A 23,216-nucleotide genomic window follows, 5' to 3' on the forward strand; every position below is an offset into this window, starting at 1 on the left:
GACCCCGATACGGGGGAACCACCGGTTTGTCCCAGGGAGAATAGATGGAGGGTTCTCGGGGTGGCACAGGGCAGGGATAAGAAGGTTGGGGGACCTGTTTGTAGATGGGAAGTTTGCGAGCCTGGGTGAGCTGGAGAAGTACGGGCTCCCCCGGGGAACACCTTTAGGTATCTACAGGTAAGGGTGTTTGCAAGGCGGCAGGTGGTGGAATTCCCGCGGCTGCTGCCATGCACGGTACAGGACAGGGTGCTCTCGGGGGTGGGGGGGGGGGGTGGGTTGGAGAGGGGATGATCTCGGCAACATACCAGGTGATGCAGGAGGAGGAGGAGGCCTCGGTGGAGGAGCTGAAAGGTAAGTGGGAGGAGGAGTTGCGAGAGGAGATCGAGGAGGGGACGTGGGCAGATGCCCTTGGGAGGGAGGGAGCCAGTATACAAAGCTCTGTAACATATCGTTTTACCATGTATATATCTTGCTATGTGCGTTTTCTTTCTATTTTGTTACGGTGGGGGGGTTATTATTTGTAAGGGTGAAAAATTGTGTTAAAAAACTTCAATATATTTTTTAAAAAAAATCATGTCATACATGTCAAGTGATCGGGAAACTTCAAGCAGTGATAAAACCAGCGCCCCTAATACCCATTCCAGCATTTGAGGAACCTTTTACAAGGGTCCTAATCGATTGTGTAGGACCGCTTCCTAAAACAAAAAGTAGGAATCAATATCTTTTGACTGTAATAGATGTGTCTACTAGGTTTCCAGAGGCCATTCCAGTACATAATATTAGAGCTAAAAGGATTGTGGAGGAGTTACTTAAATTCTTTACAATATATGGACTACCCACAGAAATTCAATCGGATCAAGGAACAAATTTTACTTCAAAGTTATTCAAAGAAATTATGGATAGTTTAGGAATAAAACAATTTAAATTAACTGCGTACCATCCAGAATCGCAGGGAGCGTTAGAAAGGTGGCATCAGACATTAAAGACAATGTTGAGGGCGTATTGTCAAGATTATCCAGAGGATTGGGATAAAGGAATCCCATTCGTATTGTTTACAATTAGGGATGCACCTAATGAGTCTACCAAATTTAGTCCTTTTGAACAAATTTTTGGTCATGAGGTAAGAGGACCACTTAAATTGATTGAGGAAAAATTGGTGGGTGAGAAATCGGAAATTACACTATTGGATTACGTGTCAAATTTTAGGGAACGATTAAATAGAGGTGAATTGGCTAGACAACATTTGAAAGTTGCACAAAGTTGTGATGAAACGGGTAGCGGACAAGAAATCCAAAGTTCGTAGTTTTGCCAGTGGGGATAAAGTTTGTGTTGTTACCAGTGGTAGGTGAGCCTTTAAAAGCTAGGTTTTGTGGACAGTATCAGATTGAAAGGAAATTAAGTGAGGTGAATTATGTGGTAAAAACACCAGATAGAAGGAAGACTCACCGAGTGCGTCGTGTGAATATACTGAAAAGGGACTTTGAAAGGGAAGGAGAGCAAAAGGAGGAGGTTTTAATGATTCTAACTCAAAGTGACGAACCAAATCCAGATGACTGAATGTGACATACCTCAAATTAAACTGGAAAATGAGGATGTTCTTAAAAATTGGGATGAATTGTTGTTACCTTCCATAGGAAAAACAAACTGACCTGAAAGAGTTATTGATATCACATGGGCAAGTTTGTAGAGACAAATTGGGAAGTACTAAAATGGCTATACATGATGTAGATGTGGGAAATGCTGTTCCTATCAAACAACATCCATATAGACTTAATCCTTTGAAATTGGCACAGGTTAACAGAGAGATTGAGAGTATGCTGAAGAATGGCATAATTGAAGTGGGTTGCAGCCAATGGAGCTCACCCATAGTGATGGTACCTAAACCAGGTGGTTCCCAACGGTTGTGTGTGGACTAAGTTGAATGCAGTTACAAGAACGGACTCTTATCCTATCCCGCGTTTGAAGGATTGCATTGAGAAATTGGGACAATCTGCTTTTCCTTCCAATTTTCAGACATGGAAAGAACATTTAAAACATCGTATGGAGGTCTTCGATCGACTTCAGGCGGCGGGTTTGGTGATGAACCTAGCCGAAAGTGAATTTGGAGAAGCCCAAATCACTTTCCTGGAGGAGTTTCCGATATCATCAAGACGAAGGGAAATAATGCAATTTCTTAGCATGAACGGCTTTGATCGAACAGTAGTGCAAAGGTTTTGTGGCGTGATTACTCCACTGGACTTGCTAAAGAAACCTAAAAAAATGTCAATGGACTGCGAACTTTCAACAGGCATTTGACTGCCTGAAAGCTGTGATCACCAATGCTCCTGTATTGGAGAATTGCAAGGGAATCTGTGGTCAGATTGAACTAAAGTATCTGATTCTGAAGAGAAACGCCGAGTAGAGGAATGGATGGATCGTGCAGAGACTTTGTTCAAAGAGGCTGTCAATCGAGAAGGATTTCGGTTGGAGGAAGAAGAACAAAGAAAAATGGACTATATTATTATACCTGTTTGCGTGTGTTGTTTTTTTTTTAAAAACGGAAAGGTATATTTACTGTGTACATTTCTTAGTGGATGGTGCAAAAGTGAAAAATGAAACCATCTCGAAGTTGATGGGGTTTTTTTCTTCTTTGGGAGGAGGTGTCATGTGAGAGTACCTTTAAGAAAACAGTGATGTCATAGAGTGGGTGGAGCTCAGCTCAGTTCAGCCATTTTGGAAGTTTCAGTTAAAAAGTGCCTGGCTGGTTTTGCTGAGAGCAGTTTAAAAGTAGAAAGTCAGTTTTGAAAAGAGCTGGGTGTGTGTCTGTGTTTTGCAGTGAACTAGATATCTGCCATGAAAGAATATCTCTGGATCATTTGGGTGATTTTAAACTTATAATAGGGAAGCCTTTAACCTGATGTGATTTTGTTTAAAGGTGTTAAGTCTCTTGGAAGTTTGAAGGAACATTTTGAGGAATTATTTACTGTTGCAATATTTTCTGAGTTATCTTTGAAGTAAGGGGTGTTAAGAGATCCAATGTTTATTTAAGATGTTAAGTTGAGTTCATGGAATAAACAGTGTTTTGTGTTTAAAAACCCACGTGTCCATAATTGTAATCCCACACCTAGGGAAAAAGCCGTGTGCTAGGAAAAGCAACAAATCTATTAAAGGGGGAGGTTGGTTGAACTCCATGATACATTTTGGGGTTCTGAAAACACCTCGCCCATAACAATTCCAAAACACACATTGTTATCAAGAAAATTTTAACACGTATCCACATGCGGAGCTATTAGAGCAGATGACCAAAAACGTTTTTGCAAACCATTTGCAAATAAGGAAGTTGTTGGTACCAGATGTGAAGATAACTGTGGTCTGCAGTCCAAGGGACCAATTAACCATTGCGGAAGTCAGGAAATGCCACATCCTCTGTGAAGTACCATCTCATGCACTGTACATTTCCATCCTCTAATCTGCAGATTGGGTCGCTGGTACAGTTAGCTACAAATCAGTCACCCCATTCTAAAACAAGTGGCTGGTGCTGGAGATGGCACCGCTCATTGGTTGCTACCAACATTCTTCACATACACTTTGATTACCATCCCATTTTTGCCGCACACTTTCCTGGAAGTAAAGCTGGAGCGAAGGAACAGAGTATGGTTGCTGAGGTAGCCAGGCCGTGGTACCTTTTTGCTTTTAGCTGATTTCTCCATGGGATCTATAGTGAATGCCTTGTTCTCCTGGAAATCATTGCTTCTCACTGAAAGAACAGAAGTTGTTTCCTGGATAACAGTCCCGGACGTGAATGATCACTGAAGTTCCTGTGATCAGATGCCTCCTAAACAGCAATCAAGTGCAAATCTTCTTGAACAATAAGATTGATAAAGAGGAGTCTTGAGGTGCACTTGGCGGTTTGCCTGCTATGCCCAACAGAGAAACAAAAATAACCCGTCACACTAGATTTAAAATCTTAATCCGTTCCACCAATTTGAATGGCATCTACACATTGCATATGTTTTCTGTGCCATTCTGGAGCTGTGTCCATGGATGTACCAATATAGCAGTGGAACTAGAGACTCTTAATGTTGGAAGAAGCTATATTCAAGCCTTGGATAATTTGCTCTGATAGGTGGAAGATCCTAAATGTTTTTCAACAAGTTTTCTGCACAAGTCAAATGTACAAGGAAATAACACATTCACTTTCATCATACGCGTTATAAACATAGAACATAGAACAATACAGCGCAGTACAGGCCCTTCGGCCCACGATGTTGCACCGAAACAAAAGCCATCTAACCTACACTATGCCATTATCATCCATATGTTTATCCAATAAACTTTTAAATGCCCTCAATGTTGGCGAGTTCACGACTGTAGCAGGTAGGGCATTCCACGGCCTCACTACTCTTTGCGTAAAGAACCTACCTCTGACCTCTGTCCTATATCTATTACCCCTCAGTTTAAAGTTATGTCCCCTCGTGCCAGCCATATCCATCCGCGGGAGAAGGCTCTCACTGTCCACCCTATCCAACCCCCTGATCATTTTGTATGCCTCTATTAAGTCTCCTCTTAACCTTCTTCTCTCCAACGAAAACAACCTCAAGTCCGTCAGCCTTTCCTCATAAGATTTTCCCTCCATACCAGGCAACATCCTGGTAAATCTCCTCTGCACCCGCTCCAAAGCCTCCACGTCCTTCCTATAATGCGGTGACCAGAACTGTACGCAATACTCCAAATGCGGCCGTACCAGAGTTCTGTACAGCTGCAACATGACCTCCCGACTCCGGAACTCAATCCCTCTACCAATAAAGGCCAACACTCCATAGGCCTTCTTCACAACCCTATCAACCTGGGTGGCAACTTTCAGGGATCTATGTACATGGACACCTAGATCCCTCTGCTCATCCACACTTTCAAGAACTTTACCATTAGCCAAATATTCCGCATTCCTGTTATTCCTTCCAAAGTGAATCACCTCACACTTCTCTACATTAAACTCCATTTGCCACCTCTCAGCCCAGCTCTGCAGCTTATCTATATCCCTCTGTAACCTGCTACATCCTTCCACACTATCGACAACACCACCGACTTTAGTATCGTCTGCAAATTTACTCACCCACCCTTCTGCGCCTTCCTCTAGGTCATTGATAAAAATGACAAACAGCAACGGCCCCAGAACAGATCCTTGTGGTACTCCACTTGTGACTGTACTCCATTCTGAACATTTCCCATCAACCACCACCCTCTGTCTTCTTTCAGCTAGCCAATTTCTGATCCACATCTCTAAATCACCCTCAATCCCCAGCCTCCGTATTTTTTGCAATAGCCTACCGTGGGGAACCTTATCAAACGCTTTGCTGAAATCCATATACACCACATCAACTGCTCTACCCTCGTCTACCTGTTCAGTCACCTTCTCAAACAATGTAGACACAGACAGGAATTTGAATAACTGAACACATGACCATAATGATGAGAAGGAAACATTCCTGGTGGTAAACGATGTTGTTCTCGCAATAAAACTACAATAGATTAAAACTATTAATATATTTTCATGAAGTGTGCATTTGCTACTTTGCAGGCTGTACTGAGTGCTACTAGCACAAAGATTGATTGAATATAGAGTATGCTCCCACCATATGCACAGTACCAGAAAATATTAAATCTGACTTTTCGCCCTTAAGGCAGCAATACATGCTGCACCCAACCTGATTTTACAGATATTAGTTACTGGGCGCTACTTGGGTGCTTTTGTGCTCGTCACAACATAGCTTATCTGTAAATGAGAAAGAAAATGACAAGACTGTATGGTAAAATCTTTGTACCTTCATTTCTAAAGCATCAATTTACAATTGTGCAAACAGTAAAACTGTGTTAATTTGTACACTTTTGGCTTTAACTGAAAATACCAATGATACAATTGTGATCACATTGCCCAGCCAACAAGTATAAATGATTTAAAAGGCTTATTCAATACATTTTCACATAATTCAAACAGAAATCCTAAGTGTTTGATAAAACTTTCACTGCTTCAGTTTTCTCATATTTTATTCAGGTTATCATTACTGTTCCATGTTCCAGAGACTCCAGGCCAGTTCCTATCAATATTCTAAGGCATTCTTTACCCTGTGGCACTGCCAGCAGGTGAAGGAAAATGTCAGACTCTTACTGGGCCAATTTGCAGCTTAACAGTTGCAGGAGGTCTTGCGGTGCAGAGGTTAGTGTCCCTGCCTCTGAGCCATAAGTTCTGGGTCCAAGTCTCACCCTGGGACTCAACAACCAAGTAAGAGGTGTTCATAAAGCGGCCAAACAGGTTGAGTATTAACCTGCAAGTTCTTCCAACACAAGCCTCTGACAGGCAGCAAGTGTGGCAGAGATTCCTGGTCAGCCATGTGATGGAAAGCACATTGGAGTCTCTACCATCACTAACTATAGCTCCATCATCTTAATGTTCTGAGATCCTCCTGCTGGCATCATCAGGGTGCAGCAGGCCCAGAAGAGGGCCAAGAAGGTAACTGATTTAAGGCTTCCACGTGAACTACGAGGAGCTTTCATGGTCGGGATCATACAAGGAAACCAAGGACTTTCCCTGCACTACGTTTCACTCCCCAAACTGTGATCCTTTAGCCATCCCACCCCGATTCATTTCACTATCTGATCAGGGACTGTCCTCACAAAGCCCCAGCTGCAGCTTCCTGCTGCAGTTGCCTGCAGGCCATTGATCATTGGTGTTGGGATTTTGGTCGACATGTGCCATCAACCTATTTAAACAAGAGTTATATTGACCCAGGTTTCATGGTGATGAGCTGGCCAGTCAGCCAAAGGCTCTCCATTTACCCAGAATTAAAACTGGGCAAAGACTGTGTGTCTGGATCAAAGTAATTAACAATTGCTTGGTAGTACAGAACTTAAATACTGCTGAAAAGTGTGGTGTGTTGCTGAAGCTTTTCATCTTTCATTCATCAGGACAAACCCAAGAATGACGAATTTCAATTATCACCATTTGTACTACAGAAGACAGAGCTGACTGGTTCCAACACAACTCCAATTGGCCGAGGCGTTGCCTTGGAGAAAGCAACAGGGAACAATAGATTCCCCAAGTACCCTGTTAATTCAAAAAGGGTGCAAGGCTTGAATATATTCCTTTTTTTGTTGTTGCAGAGAACGAGTGTAGGAATGGATGTCGCTTCTGGCAAACATAAATGAGCCATGTTACAAGCTCGATCAATTATCTTAAATTGGTTGTTGGTGTAGCTATTGGCTATTCTCTTTTCAGCAATACTTTATTAATTTTATCTTTCTGAAAATGTGCTCTTGCTTTGAATTCTTGCAGTCCATGATAGACTGAACACCTACTCAGTGAATGGCAACACATTCATTCATGTTATTGAAATTTTCTTGAACCTGTGTATTGAAGCTTCTGTTACACCAAGACTCACTTGAAAGATACCTGTTGATACTAAAGATGCCAAAACCTCCCTTTTAACTTCAGACTGCTCGTTTTCAGTGACTGACATGTGCTCCATGTCAACGTTTTCAGCTAGATGTGTACTTGGTCCCACTGGTGTTGTATCTGTATTCTGTTGGGCATTAAGTTTTCCTTTATCACTTGGGTGGCTCTTTGGTTTCTGCCATTGCTGTATATCTAGCGAGAGTTCTTGGCTAAGTAGTAGTACAAGGGTCCCATTGACTTGAAGCACCCTATTGAAAAGAAAAGTGACCACAGATATTAAGAGAATTTACTCTAGAACCATATTGAATTTCAGCAAAGCTTTGAGGAGGGATTTAGAATTAAAAAACATTTGAGGATCATTTGGTCACAGTATGTTCATAACAGAATCCCAGTCTAGTTCAGTTTCTTTTACCACCCTGCGGCTAACTAAACTTAAACGGGGAGGTGGTGGCATAGTTATATTGTTGTTGGACTAGTAATTCGGAGACCCAGGATAATGCTCTGAGGACCCAGGTTCAAACTCCATCATGGCAGATAGTGAAATTTAAATTCAATAAAAATCTGGAGTTCAGAAGATGACCATGAAACCATTGCCGGTTGTTGTAAGTCCATTTGGCTCACTAATGTCCTTTAGGGAAGGAAATCTGCCATCCTTACCTGGTCTGGCAATGTGGTTGACTCTTAAATGCCTCGGAAATGGCCTAGCAAGCCACTCAGTTCTTGGGCAATTAGGGATGGGCAATAAATGCTGGGCCAGCCAGTTACACCAATCTCAAGAAAGAATTAAAACAATGGGTCTATCTGCAGCAGCACTCATGGGTCACCCAGGGCAGAGGAGCATGTTTGGTTGGCACATTCAAACCCCTAACACTGTGGTTATGCACAGTAAGAAGGTAAATAAGTCTTTACAGGTCCAGCATCTGCGACAACAGATGAACGGACATCGCGCGACAATCGCCAGGCAGGAATGTTCCCTTCCATCGGGGAACACTTCAGCAGTCATCAAGAGCATTTAGCCTCTTATCTTCGGGTAAGCGTACTCCAAGGTGGCCTTCAGGATGCGCGACAATGCAGAATCGCCGAGCGGAAACTTATAGCCAAGTTCCGCTCATATGAGTACGGCCTCAACCGGGACCTTGGATTCATGTCGCATTACATTCACCCCCCACCATCTGGCCTGGGCTTGCGAAATCCTACCAACTGTCCTGCCTTGAGACAAGTCACACCTTTTTAACCTGTGATTATCCCTCTCTCCAGTTGCTCTGTCTGGACCTGTAAAGACTTGATTACCTGCAAAGACTCGCATTCAAAGTATCGTCTTGCATCTTTGACTTTGTCTATATATATGTTTCTGGAACCCACCTCTTCATTCAGCTGAGGAAGGAGCTGTGTTCCGAAAGCTAGTGATTCAAAACAAACCTGTTGGACTTTAACCTGGTGTTGTAAGACTTCTTACTGTGCTCACCCCAGTCCAACGCCGGCATCTCCACACTGTGGCTATGATATGTACAAGCTACAGGATGCAGCACTCAACAACCACTCCATTCCTCATGACTTTTATCATCAAGACGACCAAAAGCACAAGTGTTCTGGGGAAACTGTCACCTTCAAGTCGCACACTATCCTGACGTGGATCTAACTAGCACCATTGGGGGAACACTATCAAGGGGAATACCACCAACAAAATCTCTGGTGGCAGAGAAGGTGAAGTTGTGATTTTAGCACCACCAAATAAAAAAGCAATATGAAACAAAGGAGTCAACGGAATAGCAGATTATTCATTATAGTGATTAGGAGAGTAAAACCCCATATGGCATGTGTTTTGCTCTTGAAGTAGTTGAAGACAACTCACAGACTTGCTGGAGTAGGCTGTAGTACAGTCTGATTAATTTGTTGGGAGTTCTGGGAGATGGTGGTGTAGTGGTGATGTCACTAATCCAGTCGTAATCCAGTGACCCAGACTAATGGTCTGAGGACATAGGTTCAAATCCCACCATGGCAGCTGGTGGAATCGGAATTCAGTTAATAAATCATGGAATATGAGCTAGTCTTAGTAATGGTGACCATCAATTGTTGTAAAAACCAGTCTGGTTCACTAGTGTCCAGTAGGGGAGGAAATCTGCTGTCCTTACCCGGTCCGGTCTACATGCAATTCCAGACACAAAATAATGCAGTTGATTCTTACCTGCCCTATGAAATGGCCTACTTTTGTGTCATCAGCAAATTTTGCAACCACGGACCCTTCATTCAAGTAATTTATCTAATTTGTAAAACGTTGAAGCCCCAGCATTGATCCTGTAGCCACCTAAATTGGCCAACTCCCGATTTAAAATGGCAAACGGCAAAGGCTGATGGGAAAGTCAGCCAACATAGACAGAAACCAGCAGGGTGCAGGTTTGCTGTGTATTTAACTCTGCAAAAGGCCAGACAACATCGACACCTGCGACCATCAGCATAACAATGTAGCAGCCATCTACATACTGATGAGCAATCCCCGGGAAGAATAAGTAACATTTGGGACATACAAAGCAAAGCCAGACTCCCCGGCGCCAGTAGGAGTCAACACAAAGGAGGTGAACGAACACCTCAAGACCGCCCATCAATCAGGGAACCACTCCAGTATTGGAGAAATCGAACCAAGCGATTGGGACAAAGTCCAATCACTTGGGACCAGGTACAGGGTCTGCCCCGAAAGGCGGGAAGCCCCTGGGGACTATAAAAGTTAAGCCCCAAGTTCAACTCTCTCTCTCTTCGTCCTGCCCGGGTCACCCAGCAACACGAACCAACATTGACCGTGACCGGCGCAGTGGCTGACAGAAGTAAGTCTTAATTCAACGCTCGCTATGAGATAGGCGCTCCTAGCTACCAATCCGTACCAACTTCGAATCCCGCAGACTCAGAACCCGAACGAAAGGCCATTTGTTCCCCTGACCTGGTGGGCCAGTCCGAAGCTAAGTATATGCGCCTGTTAGTTGTAGAAGTAGCTTAGACATAGAATTTGTGCATGAGTAGCGATTATGGTGTACAATAAATGTGCTTTGATTTGAATCTTACTAATCGGTGTATTGGGTTATTGGTCATTACTTGGACTTGAACCTCGTGGCGGTATCATAAAGATACCTGGCGACTCGAGAGCAAAGGTAATAAAACAGAGCAATTGAACTAAGGAGAAAGTTAGTAACAATCCCTGTCGCACACCACTTGTTACATTCTGTCAACCAGAAAATGGCCCATATATGCAAATTCTGCTTCTGGTTAGCTAGCCAATCTTCTATCCATGCCAAACGTTGCCCCTACATCATAAGCTTATATTTTCCATAATAAACTTTGATGTGACACTTTATCAAATGCCTTCTGGAAATCTAAGTAAAGTACATCCACTGGTTCCCCTGCATCCACAGCACGTGTTTCTTTCAAATAACTACAATAAATTTGTGAAACGCGATTTCCCTTTCACAAAACCATGTTGACCCTGCCTGATATGATGCCCTGCTTAAACATCTTTATTAATAGCTTCTAACATTTTCCATAATTAGCCTGTAGTTTCCCGCTTTCTGTCTCCCTCCCCTTTTGAATAAATGAGCAATTCTCTTTGACCCACAAGAATCTTTAAGAGCTGTGAAAAATGCAAAGGAGATCCATGTGAGAAGGTCCATCTGTAAAGATCACATGAATAAACTCAACATCAGTTCCGGGATATATAGAAAATATTCTCAATGTATCTTGGATCCATCAGAATCATGGAATATTCCAATTAAAATGCTGGTGAACCTATCTGGTTGAGGATGGATTACACCATCTTCCCGGGCAGCACAGCGGTTAGCACTGTTGCTTCACAGCTCCAGGGTCCAACGGAATTGGCTTGGGTCACTGTCTGTGCGGAGTCTGCACGTTCTCCCCGTGTCTGCGTGGGTTTCCTCCGGGTGCTCCGATTTCCTCCCACAGCCCAAAGTCGTGCAGGTTAGGTAGATTGGCCATGCTAAATTGCCCTTAGTGTCGAAAAAGGTTGGGTGGGGTTACTGGGATAGGGTGCTCTTTCCCAGGGCCGGGGCAGGCCCGATGGGCCGAATGGCCTCCTTCTACACTGTAGATTCTATGAAATGACCCAAAGATGAGTTTTGTGTCAAAAATAACTTTGTTCTTGATTTATCAGAAATCTCAGACTTTACTTGGACCAGCTAAACCACTGCGATAGACGACATCCTTACAAACTAGTTTCCCAGATTTAGGCAGCCATGTCATTCTTGCTGGATGAATGGACAGGTACATGTTGAAAGATTCTACAGGCAGATGCTGGACAAATACATCGAGAGTATTTGTCGTGCTTCCTTGATTACCATGTGAAAGAGCACATTTTCCCACCAGTTTCCTGGCCAGACTATCTGTCTGATCTGGGTGGGGGAGAGTGACGAGCTTGAAAGAGGGAGCAGCTAATTGGGAGAATACGGTCAGCTAAGCATTTACTACTTTTATCACTTATAGTTGGTACAGCCTTTGTTTTGTGGTTTATAGTTTGCAAGGACTACATTCTGCAGTAAGAACCAGGGAAGAAGGGCCCCAGAGTAATTGATATTATTTGATTTTTAGTATCTTCTAAAAGGTTTAATTTAAAGTCAAGGCAAGAAAGGTCAAAGAAGTGGTATGCTCCCCCTGTTCTATGTGAGAAGCAAGAAACATTTCCAGGGCCTAGCACCCGTATGTGTGCAGGAAATATCTCCAGCTGCAGCTCCCGGGTCCCACGGAATCGGCTTGGGTCACTGTCTGTGCGGGGTCTGCACGTTCTCCCCGTGCCCCACAAAGGGGCAACACGGTAGCTCAGTAGGTTCACAGCTCCAGGATCTCAGGTTCGATTCCTGGCTTGTGTCACTGTCTGTGCGGAGTCTGCAAGCTCTCCCAGTGTGTGCGTGGGTTTCCTCCTGGCGCTCCGGTTTCCTCCCATAGTCCAAAGATGTGCAGGTTAGGTGGATTGGCCATGCTAAATTGTCCCTTAGTGTCTAAAAAGGTTAGGTGGTTATTGGGTTACGGGGATAGGGTGGAAGTGTGGGCTTAAGTAGGGTGCTCTTTCGAAGGGCCGCTGCAGACTCGATGGGCCGAATGGCCTCCTTCTGCACTGTAAATTCTATTGGAAGCCCAGGTTGCAGAACTGGACCTGTAGCTGGTGACACGGTGGAGTGTCCGCGAGGCGGAGAGTAGTGTGGAAAGCACGTACAGAGTGGTGGTTACATCGTAGGCAGAAAGGGAATGGGTGACCATCTGGCAAAACAAGAGGATTGGCAGGCAGTGGAGGAATGTGGTCATTCTCCAGAAAAACAGATATACCACTTTGGATACTGTTTTTGGAGGGAGGGGGCGGAAAGAAAGCACCCCTCAGGCATGCAGCAACAGCCAAATTTGTTACACCAGTTAGCCCGGGGAGGAGTAAAAAAGTCTAGGAATGTAATAGCTGTAGGGGATTCAATCTAAGGAGAATAAATAGGTATTTCTGTGACCTCAAAAGAAACTCCAGGATGGTATGTTGCCTCCTTGGTGCTAGGGTCAAGGATGTCAAGGATGTCTCAGAGCGACTACAGGTCATTCTGGAGGGACAAGGTGAACAGCCAGCAGTGGTGGTACACATTGGTACAAACAACATAGGTTTAAAAAAAAGGAATGAGGTCTTAAAAACAGAATATAGGGAGTTAGGAAGCAAGTTGAAAAGGTAGCAATTTCAGGATGGCTACTAGCACCACCAACTAGTCAGAGTAGAAATAGCAGGATATATCAGGTGAATACATGGCTGAAGAGATGGTGTGAGGGAGGGGGTTCCAGACTCCTGGGACAGGCTTTGGGCGAAGCGGGGACAGTACAACCTGGACCTGTTGCACCTGGGTTTGATGGAAGCCCATCCCCAAGAACTGCTGGTCCAATCAAAGTTGGCTGCTCTCAGCAGCACCACTGGGGTTGTACAGTCAGGACGAGTCCCCAACCCGCCTCTGCCTCCTTGCGGAGGTTCCCACCCCGTGCCATTTTAGTTTAAAATCCCAACCATTCTAGCAAATATCCTCAGGATTTCCTTACAAACGAGTTTCCCAGGTTTAGGCAGCCATGTCATTCTTGCTGGATCAGTGGACAGGTACTTGTTTGAAGTTCTTAGTGATGGGCTTCCATCCTTAATAGAGGGGTCAGGCCTGGTGCCAGCCACGAGGCCATTGCCAGCAATATGCCTCCCTGGGTCCCACTGCTGGCTGTAGCGGATTGCCTCCAAGATAAAAATCCAGCCCCGTAGGATTTTTTTAAAAGGTGTTTTTGTCACCCAATTAATTATCTTCCTTTCCTATACACCACGCTATAATTTGAAAACAGTTCAAAAGAAAGAAAACAGGTGTATCATACCTCACCATCTCTTTTAGAATATTTGGCATTACTGTTTTTGTATCCTGGGAAATTTTGAACTTTTTTCCAAATGGAATGTCACAGATGACCACATCAATGCTTTCGTTAAGCAGAGGCAATTCTGCAATATGTAAATCAGCAAACAATGTTATACATTTTAGAGTGAAGCAAGATTCAATGTTTTTCACAAACTCTTTTTTAGAAGCAATAAAATGTTGAACTGACTGCTTTTCATCAAAATCCATTGAAAGGCATCAACTTTAGTACTAGAACATAGGACATAACAGCGCAGTACAGGCCCTTCGGCCCTCGATGTTGCGCCGACCTGTGAAACCACTCTAAAGCCCATCTACACTATTCCCTTATTGTCCATATGTCTATCCAATGACCATTTGAATACCCTTAGTGTTGGCGAGTCCACTACTGTTGCAGGCAGGGCATCCCACACCCTTACTACTCTCGGAGTAAAGAACCTACCTCTGACATCTGTCTTATATCTATCTCCCCTCAATTTAAAGCTATGTCCCCTCATGCTAGACATCACCATCTGAGGAAAAAGGCTCTCACTGTCCACCCTATCCAATCCTCTGATCATCTTGTATGCCTCAATTAAGTCACCTCTTAACCTTCTTCTCTCTAACAAAAACAGCCTCAAGTCCCTCTGCACCCTTTCCAATGCTTCCACATCCTTCCTATAATGCAGCGACCAGAATTGCACGCAATACTCCAAATGCGGCCGCACCAGAGTTTTGTACAGCTGCAACATGACCTCATGGCTCCGAAACTCAATCCCTCTACCAATCAAAGCTAACACACCGTACGCCTTCTTAACAACCCTCTCAACCCAAGTGGCAACTTTCAGGGATCTATGTACGTGGACACCAAGATCTCTCTGCTCATCCACCCTCCAAGAATCTTACCATTAGCCCAGTACTCTGTCTTCCTGTTATTCCTTCCAAAATGAATCAACTCACACTTTTCTGCATTAAACTCCATTTGCCACCTCTCAGCCCAGCGCTGCAGTTTATCTATGTCCCTCTGTAACTTGTAACATCCTTCCGCACAGTCCACAACTCCACCGACTTGAGTGTCATCTGCAAATTTACTCACCCATCCTTCTACGCCCTCCTCCAGGTCATTTATAAAAATCACAAACAGCAGTGGCCCCAAAACAGATCCTTGTGGTACACCACTAGTAACTGGACTCCAGTCTGAACACTTCCCATCAACCATCACCCTTTGTCTTATTCCAGCTAGCCAATTTCTGATCCAAACTGCTAAATCTCCCTGAATCCCATGCTTCCGTATTTTCTGCAGTAGCCTACCGTGGGGAATCTTATCAAACGCTTTACTGAAATCCATATACACATCATCAACTGCTTTACCCTCATCCACCTGTTTGGTCACCTTCTCAAAGAACTCAATAAGGTTTGTGAGGCACGGCCTACCCTTCATGAAACCGTGTTGACTATGTCTAATCAAATTATTCCTTTCCAGATGATTATAAACCCTATCTCTAATGAACCTTTCCAAGATTTTGCCCACAACAGAAGTAAGGCTCACTGGTCTATAGTTACCGGGGTTGTCTCTACTCCCCTTCTTGAACAAGGGGACAACATTTGCTATCCTCCAGTCTTCTGGCACTATTCCTATAGACAAAGATGACTTGAAGATCAAAGCCAAAGGCTCTGCCATCTCCTCCCTAGCTTCCCAGAGAATCCTAGGATAAATCCCATCCGGCCCAGGGGACTTTTCTATTTTCACCCTTTCCAGAATTGTTAACACCTCCTCATGAACCTCAAGCCCTTCTAGTCTAGTAGCCTGAATCTCAGTATTCTCCTCGACAACATTGTCTTTTTCCTGTGTGAATTCTGACGAAAAATATTCATTTAGCACCTCTCCTATCTCCTCGGACTCCAAGGACAACTTCCCACTACTGTCCTTGACGGGCCCTACTCTTACCCTAGTCATTCTTTTATTCCTGACATCTATATATTAATTTTTGTGCTCAAGAAGCTACAGGGTGGGACTTGAACCCACAACCTTCAAGATTGAAACTGCTGCCCACTGTGTAACACCTGACAGTTCTGTGGACCTAGAAATTCCCTCAAATTGATCCAATTTAATGATTAACATCGAGATTCCTTTTAAAAGTAATAGATACGAAGCACGAGGATCAGCTTATATTCTGTCCTCATCAATTTTGAATACATCTTCTTTAAACAAGGACATAATTGAATATTACGAAGTGTACTTGTGAGGGAGGCAAATTACCTGGAGATGCACTCCTACCCCAAGGATGTAACTCGAGGATCATTTATATGCACTGTTTAAACTTCCTTATACAGCAATCACCTAAGCTGACAATCATTTAATAAGTACCCGTATGTAAATTACTATATTGGATTATCACAATGAATTCACTTCACCATCATGGGGATTATCTCTACAAGTTTGAGCTGAAGAACATAAGCTCCATGGAATTTTATTCTATTTCCAAAAGCACTGCAAATAGCTGATCTCACCTGGTTGTCCAATATACCTAAATCTTGAATGGTAATTGGCGAGGAAGTGAAAGATGCTTTCAGACAGGCAATTCTTATTTAGATCGAAGTTAGAACTCTGGTTAGATTGTAAATAAGACCCTCACACCTTGCAAAAGGCAAAGCAGCAGCCATCCATCTTAAAAGTAAACTTAGCATTTCACAAACTAACACGACATATGGGGTACTTGCCTTTATTTACCAAGGCATAGGATGTAGGAGCAGAGAGGTTATGATGGAGCTATATAAAATGCTCATTAAGCCACAGCTAGAGTACTGTGTGCAGTTCTGGTCACCACTCCTAGGAAGGATGTGATTGCACCAGGAGATTCACCAGGATGTTGCCTGGGCTGGATCATTTCACCTATGGAAAGAGGCTGGTTAGGGTGGGGTTGCTCTCCTTAGAGCACAGAAGGCTGAGGGGGGACCTGATTGAGGTGAACAAAATTGAGGGATAAAGATAAGATAGAAAGGAAGAAACTTTTCCCCTTCGTAGAGGGGTCAATAACTAGGGGGCAAATTTTAAAGGTAAGGAGGAGACTTAGAGGAGATTTGAAGAAAATCTTTTTCACAAAGAGGGTGGTGGCAATCTGGAACTCACTGCCTTAAACCGTTAAAGGCAGAAACCCTCAACATGTAAGTAGGATTTAGATAAGCATTTGAAATGCTACAGCATACAAGGCTACAGACCAAGTGCTGGAAAATGGGATTAGAATAGATAGGTGTTTGTTGGCCAGCACAGCCACGATGGGCCGAAAGGCCTCTTTCTGTGCTGTAAAACTCTTATGACAAACAGACTGCTTCCCAGACACCAATATGCAGTTTGATCAAATATCAAGCTTCCTCAATGAAGTCGCATTCAGACGTTTATGCAACATAGATACCCAATATTCCACAGTGGATAAGGAAATTATTTTATCATAAAATTCCAAACTCATGGCTTCATCACAGGAGGCCCCTATTACCTGTGACAGACGCTCTCGTTAAGTCAATGTTGTTGCTCAACTTTGCAAAACACACATTGGCAGATGCCATTTGCAACTGTGAGAAGGTATTATCTATTCCATGATAATAGGCATTCTAGGGAAACAACAAAAAAAAACTGCATCAAGAGGAATACGCTCATAAGTAAATAGTTCAGGTTTGCATTGTGATTTTTAATAGGTAAAATCTTGTCTCCATCCTTCCCTTTCAAGTCCAAAGGCAAGCTTTATTCACTGGCCAAGGCATGCAAGTAACATGCTCTCGTCCCTCTGACAGCAGAGTTCAAGCCAGGTATTTGATAGCATACCAGAATAGTAAGAGCCATTATTCTAAGTGAGGGAAACATCTAGCCTCGAATGGGCACCTCAGTATCTAGTGGCAGTCAAGGCTGAGAACATGCAGTAAGGGCTGGTTTAGCACGCTGGGCTAAATAGCTGGCTTGTAATGCAGAACAAGGCAGTAGCACAGGTTCAATTCCTGTACCAGCCTCCCCGAACAGGTGCCGGAATGTGGCGACTAGGGGCTTTTCACAGTAACTTCATTGAAGCCGACTTGTGACAATAAGCGATTATTATTATATTAGTGCTCAAGGTGATCAGCTGTGCTTTAAATGCTGAAACTGGCTTTCCAATAATAAGACTGAGTATTTTTCTTAAATACCAACAGAAAATGCTGCAAATACGCAGCAGGTCTGGCAGCATCTGTGAAGAGTGTTCTGCTGAAAGCACGTTGACCTGAAATTCTGGGCGTGGTCTACCGGCCATGTTCTGTCCGAAAAGCCTGGTGCCACGCCCCAATGCGGCGTTAAATGCCTAGAGACCCCGCTCCCAGATCTGCTGCATATGTCCAGCATTTTCTGTTGGGATTTAAGAAAAATATTAAGTCTTATTGGATAACCAGTTTCAGTATTTAAAGCACAGTTGATCCTGTTCCCGGGATCTACCCGGCTTGTCTTAGATCTCGCGAGATGTCACAATGCGAAGTCCAGCCATTGTGGGCAGGATCACTTTTTAGCAAATCTGCATATTAAGAGTGAGACAGCTAGTCTCACTCAAATATGCATTCCCGAGATCTAACTAAAGCGTGTGATCTGTCCTCTTGGGCAAGCACCGTTCAGTGCTGGCTTCCACAAACAGGAACCAGACGGAACGGCACTCATGGGCATCTCCCAGGGTATCAGAAGCCCCCAGGCACTTGCCTTTTGGGCAGGGTGATACCCTGGCAGTACTAGCCTGGCATCCTGGCAGTGTTACCTGAAACTGCACCACACACCCATGAACTGCCAAGGTGCCAAGCTTGCATTTTTGCGCAGTGGTGATTGGGCCGGGGTGCCCTACATGGGTGTGGGGTGCCCAGGGACCCCCTTAGAGTGAGTTGGGGAGGTTTGTGGGTCACGTAGGGATCTTGACATCCAGGTTCTTGCGAACAGTGCTCCTCAGTGTAGAAAGCGGGGCTAAGTGTGGCCTTGCTGGGGTGTTACCTGCTGAGGTCCCTAATTAACCGGAGTCACTGCAAGCGCCAGGAAACACACGGCTAAACGTGCTTGCTATCGAACATACTCCCATTTGGTTAGATCGTGACCGGTATCTCTAATACTCTCTCACAAATGCTACCAGAAGATTTCCAGTAGCAATGGTCCTTCCATGGACTGAAATAACTGGAAGATAAACTATGCACAATCATAGCAAGATAAGCAATAGATCATTCGTGTTTATACTGTGCAAAACACCACACTCCTAGGTCTACAAAAATAGTCCTTACAAAGTTCAATATTCTTTTTCTCACCGTGAGAAAAATGAAGCAATTTATCATCATGGTTTTTAAAAAAACCAAACTGATGACTAACGGATTCAGCAATTTATAATATCCTTTAGCTATTAACTTAATTGAAATTGACTTTCATCGGACCTCCTCAGTAGTTTCTGCATTACAGGTTCAATGCTTCATCCATAATCAGCAATTTTTAATTACTGTGAAGTATAAAAGGACAGATGAATGAAGCACTTGAAATAAGACACTGTTTCCCATATTCGCAAGAGAAGAAAGGGTTAATTCCTGCCTTCGCTTCACTGGCTAAACTGTATATACACAAACTGTTTCAAAGCTGGTGTTGAAAAATTACTTACAGGCCATTCTTTGGCAGCTTCCAGCAAAATGGTTCCTAATCCGCACATTGGATCGAGTACGAGTGAACCAGCCTGGAAAAAAAACGGAAAACTATTTTTTTTTGCTCAAACTGCATGAAGTATTTTCCAAATCCATTATCGCAATGCACTCTACCCAGCAAAATCCAATTCTATGGTTCAGTAATTATACATTAGATGCAGTTGGCTAGAATGTTTTGCACTTTCTTGGAAGTAACTTTATAGAAACTTGCAGAGAAATGTAAACACTACCTCAATCAGCACTTGCTGGACCGTCATTTAACCCTCCTTTCCATTTCAACATCAAAAATCATCTAATTTTCTAGCATACGATAATCACGGAAATTCTCTTCCTTCAACAATGAAAATGATTTTTGCATCTATTTGGACCGCAGAATGACTGAAGCATTCATTAACTTCTTCACTCATTTTATTGCATATTTGAATCCCAAGCTCCCACATTCAGACCCAGTCTACCTGTCACTTGCTTGCCTGCTCAGTTATATTTTATCAATTGAGTATTGCCGAAAGAAAAGACGTTGTCAGAAGCCTTTTGTCTTGCACTGCATCAGGACAGATGGAAGAGTGCCAAATTTCAAAGGGAGCAACAATTTGAAAAGCTTTGATAGCATGTCTGTTTCCTCAGCAATTCTCAAGTTCTGTGCTACCAAGTGACTCTTTTATCAATTGTTAGTTTAGCCATTGGACTAGAACTGGCAGATCACAAAAGGAGAGAAAGAAACTGACTATTACTTTCATTAATCAATTTGTCATTCAAACTTCCAACAAAATTTGTTAATTCTTCAGATTGGATGTCATAGCATACAGTCACATCTCTCACATTATCCTTTCGCAGTGAGAAAATGCCAAGGCCGAGTTTAAAACCACCCCATGTTTCACAGAACATAGTGGATATGTTGGCATGATTCAAGATTTTAAAAGGTAGTACAGTGGTTAGCACAGTTGCTTCACAGCTCCAGGGTCCCATGTTTGATTTCCGGCTTGGGTCACTGTGCGGAGTCTGCACGTTCTCCCATGTCTGCATGGGTTTCCTCCAGGTGCTCTGGTTTCCTCCCACAGTCCAAAGATGTGCAGGTTAGGTGGATTGGCCATGATAAATTGCCCTTAGTGTCCAAAAAGGTTGGGTGGGGCTACTGGGTTACAGGGCTAGGGTGGAGGGCTTGGGTAGGGTGCTCTTCCCAAAGGCCGGTGTGGTCTCGATGGGCCGAATGGCCTCGTTCTGCACTGTAAATTCTATGAAATCTATAATTAACTGTAAGAAGTCTTACAACACCAGGTTAAAGTCCAACAGGTTTGTTTCGATGTCACTAGCTTTCGGAGCGCTGCTCCTTCCTCAGGTGAATGAAGAGGTATGTTCCAGAAACATACATACATAGACAGATTCAAAGATGTCAGACAATGCTTGGAATGCGAGCATTAGCAGGTGATTAAACTTTTACAGATCCAGAGATCATTTCATAGAATTTACAGTGCAGAAGGAGGCCATTTGGCCCATCGAGTCTGCACCGGCTCTTGGAAAGAGCACCCCACCCAAGGTCAACACCTCCACCCTATCCCCGTAACCCCACCCAACACTAAGGGCAATTTTGGACACTAAGGGCAATTTAGCATGGCCAATCCATCTAACCTGCACATCTTTGGACTGTGGGAGGAAACCGGAGCACCCGGAGGAAATCCACGCACACACGGGGAGGATGTGCAGACTCCGCACAGACAGTGACCCAAGCCGGAATCGAACCCGAGACCCTGGAGCTGTGAAGCAATTGTGCTATCCACAATGCTACCGTGCTGCCCAAGATGGGGTGACCCCAGGTTAAAGGTGTGTGAATTGTGTCAAGCCAGGACAGTTGGTAGGATTTAGCAGGCCAGATGGTGGGGGATGAATGTAAGGCAACAAGAATCCCAGGTCCCGGTTGAGGCCGCACTCATGTGTGTGGAACTTGGCTATAAGCTTCTGCTCGGCGATTCTGCGTTGTCGTGTTAGCCTGAAGGCGTGGTACATTGGCGAGACCATGCAGACGCTGCGACAACGAATGAACAGACATCGCGCGACAATCACCAGGCAGGAATGTTCCCTTCCAGTCGGGGAACACTTCAGCAGTCAAGGGCATTCAGCCTCTGATCTCCGGGTAAGCGTTCTCCAAGGCGGCCTTCAGGACGCGGGACAACGCAGAATCGCCGATCAGAAGCAGATTCAACATACTTTCAGGGGGTGTGGCATCACTGGCAAGGCCAACATTTGTTGTCCATCCTAATTGCTCGGAAAAGGTGTTAAGTTGCACTCTGCAGTTCATCCGATGCACCTGCAACGCTGTTAGGGAGTTCTGGGATTTTGATCCAGCAACAATGAAGGAACGGTGATTTGGTTTGAAGTGAGGATATTGCGTGGCTTGGAAAGGGTCTTGCTGCTGGTGGTGTATCCACGCATCTGCTGGCCTTATCCTTCTAGGTGGTACAGGTCATGGGTTTGGAAGGTGATGTTGAAGGAGCCTTGGTGATTTGTTGCAGCACATCTTGTAGCTGAGCTACTGCTGCATGTTGGTAGTGGAAGGAGTAATGTTTTAAGGTGGTGGATGGGGTGCCAACGAAGCAGAACGTTTTTTCCTCCTACTCCTGAATGGTGTCAAGCTTCTAACAATAATAATAATAATAATAATAATTTGTCACAAGTAGGCTTCAATGAAGTTACTGTGAAAAACCCCTAATCGCCACATTCCGACGCCTGTGTGTTGTTGGAACTGCAACTGCACTCAAGTCAGGGCATGGAGAGTATTCCATCACACTTCAACTTGTGCCTTGTAGATCGGTTTCAGGCTCGTGGGGGGGGGGAAGTGGGGGGGGGGACAGGAGGAGAGTAACTCATTGCAGAATTCCCAGTCTCTGACATGCTCTTGTAGCACAATATTTGTTCCATTTCTGGTCAATGATGATCCCCAGGATGTTGATGGTAGGAAGAATTCAACATTGGTATTGCCACTAAATCTCAAGGGAGATAGCTGAACTTTCTCTGGTTGGAGATGGTCATTGCCTGACACTTGTATGGCACGAATGTTACTTGCCATTTATCAGCCCAAGCCTCAAGTGGGGCAGCACTGTAGCAGTGGTTAGCACTGTGCCTTCACAGCACCAGGTCCCAGATTTGATTCCCAGCTCGGTCACTGTCTGTGCGGAGTCTGCACGTTCTCCTCGTGTATGCGTGGGTTTCCTCCGGGTGCTCCGGTTTCCTCCCACAAGTCCCGAAGGACGTGCTGTCAGGTGAATTGGACATTCTGAATTCTCCTTCTGTGTACCCGAACAGGCGCCAGAGTGTGGCGACTAGGGGCTTTTCACAGTAACTTCATTGCAGTGTTAATGTAAGCCTACTTGTGACACTAATAAAGATTATTATTATTAAATGTTTCTCGGTCTTGCTGCACATTTTTTTCCAGAAAAGAGCAGGGGAGATGGGACAAATTGGAAAGCTTTTTCAAAGAACTGACAGACTATGGAGAGTCGCCTCCTTGTATGATTCTATAATCTCACGTCGGTATTGCAGCAGTAAGGCCCAGCTTATGCTAAATTGACTTACTACTGGTCTATTGGGAGATTTGGTCAACTTCAAATGACAATACTCAGGAAACTTTTAAGAAAAGTTTGCAACGTGCAATAATAGGAGTTTGCAATGCACAAATTGAAAGTTTAAACAGGAACTTATAACTGTAGAAATCTGCACCTGTGACCACA

The 23,216-nt window shown here is 44.1% G+C and overlaps 1 protein-coding gene across 2 annotated transcripts in view; it reads right to left on the minus strand.

The window, feature by feature from the left end:
* Positions 1-5,787: 5,787 nt before the first annotated feature.
* Positions 5,788-23,216, minus strand: part of thumpd2 (THUMP domain containing 2) — an 83,491-nt gene continuing 66,062 nt past the window's right edge. For both annotated transcript variants that reach the window (XM_072500051.1, XM_072500050.1), the window contains exons 7-10: positions 19,455-19,526; positions 17,310-17,424; positions 13,802-13,922; positions 5,788-7,677 (exon numbers count right to left, since the gene is read on the minus strand). In XM_072500051.1, coding sequence (XP_072356152.1) covers positions 7,356-7,677; positions 13,802-13,922; positions 17,310-17,424; positions 19,455-19,526 — 630 coding nt within the window. In that variant the 3' untranslated portion in view covers positions 5,788-7,355. The remainder of the gene's footprint in view (positions 7,678-13,801; positions 13,923-17,309; positions 17,425-19,454; positions 19,527-23,216) is intronic.

Source organism: Scyliorhinus torazame, chromosome 4, assembly GCF_047496885.1.
Source record: "Scyliorhinus torazame isolate Kashiwa2021f chromosome 4, sScyTor2.1, whole genome shotgun sequence".
In the NCBI taxonomy this organism is placed as follows: domain Eukaryota; kingdom Metazoa; phylum Chordata; class Chondrichthyes; order Carcharhiniformes; family Scyliorhinidae; genus Scyliorhinus; species Scyliorhinus torazame.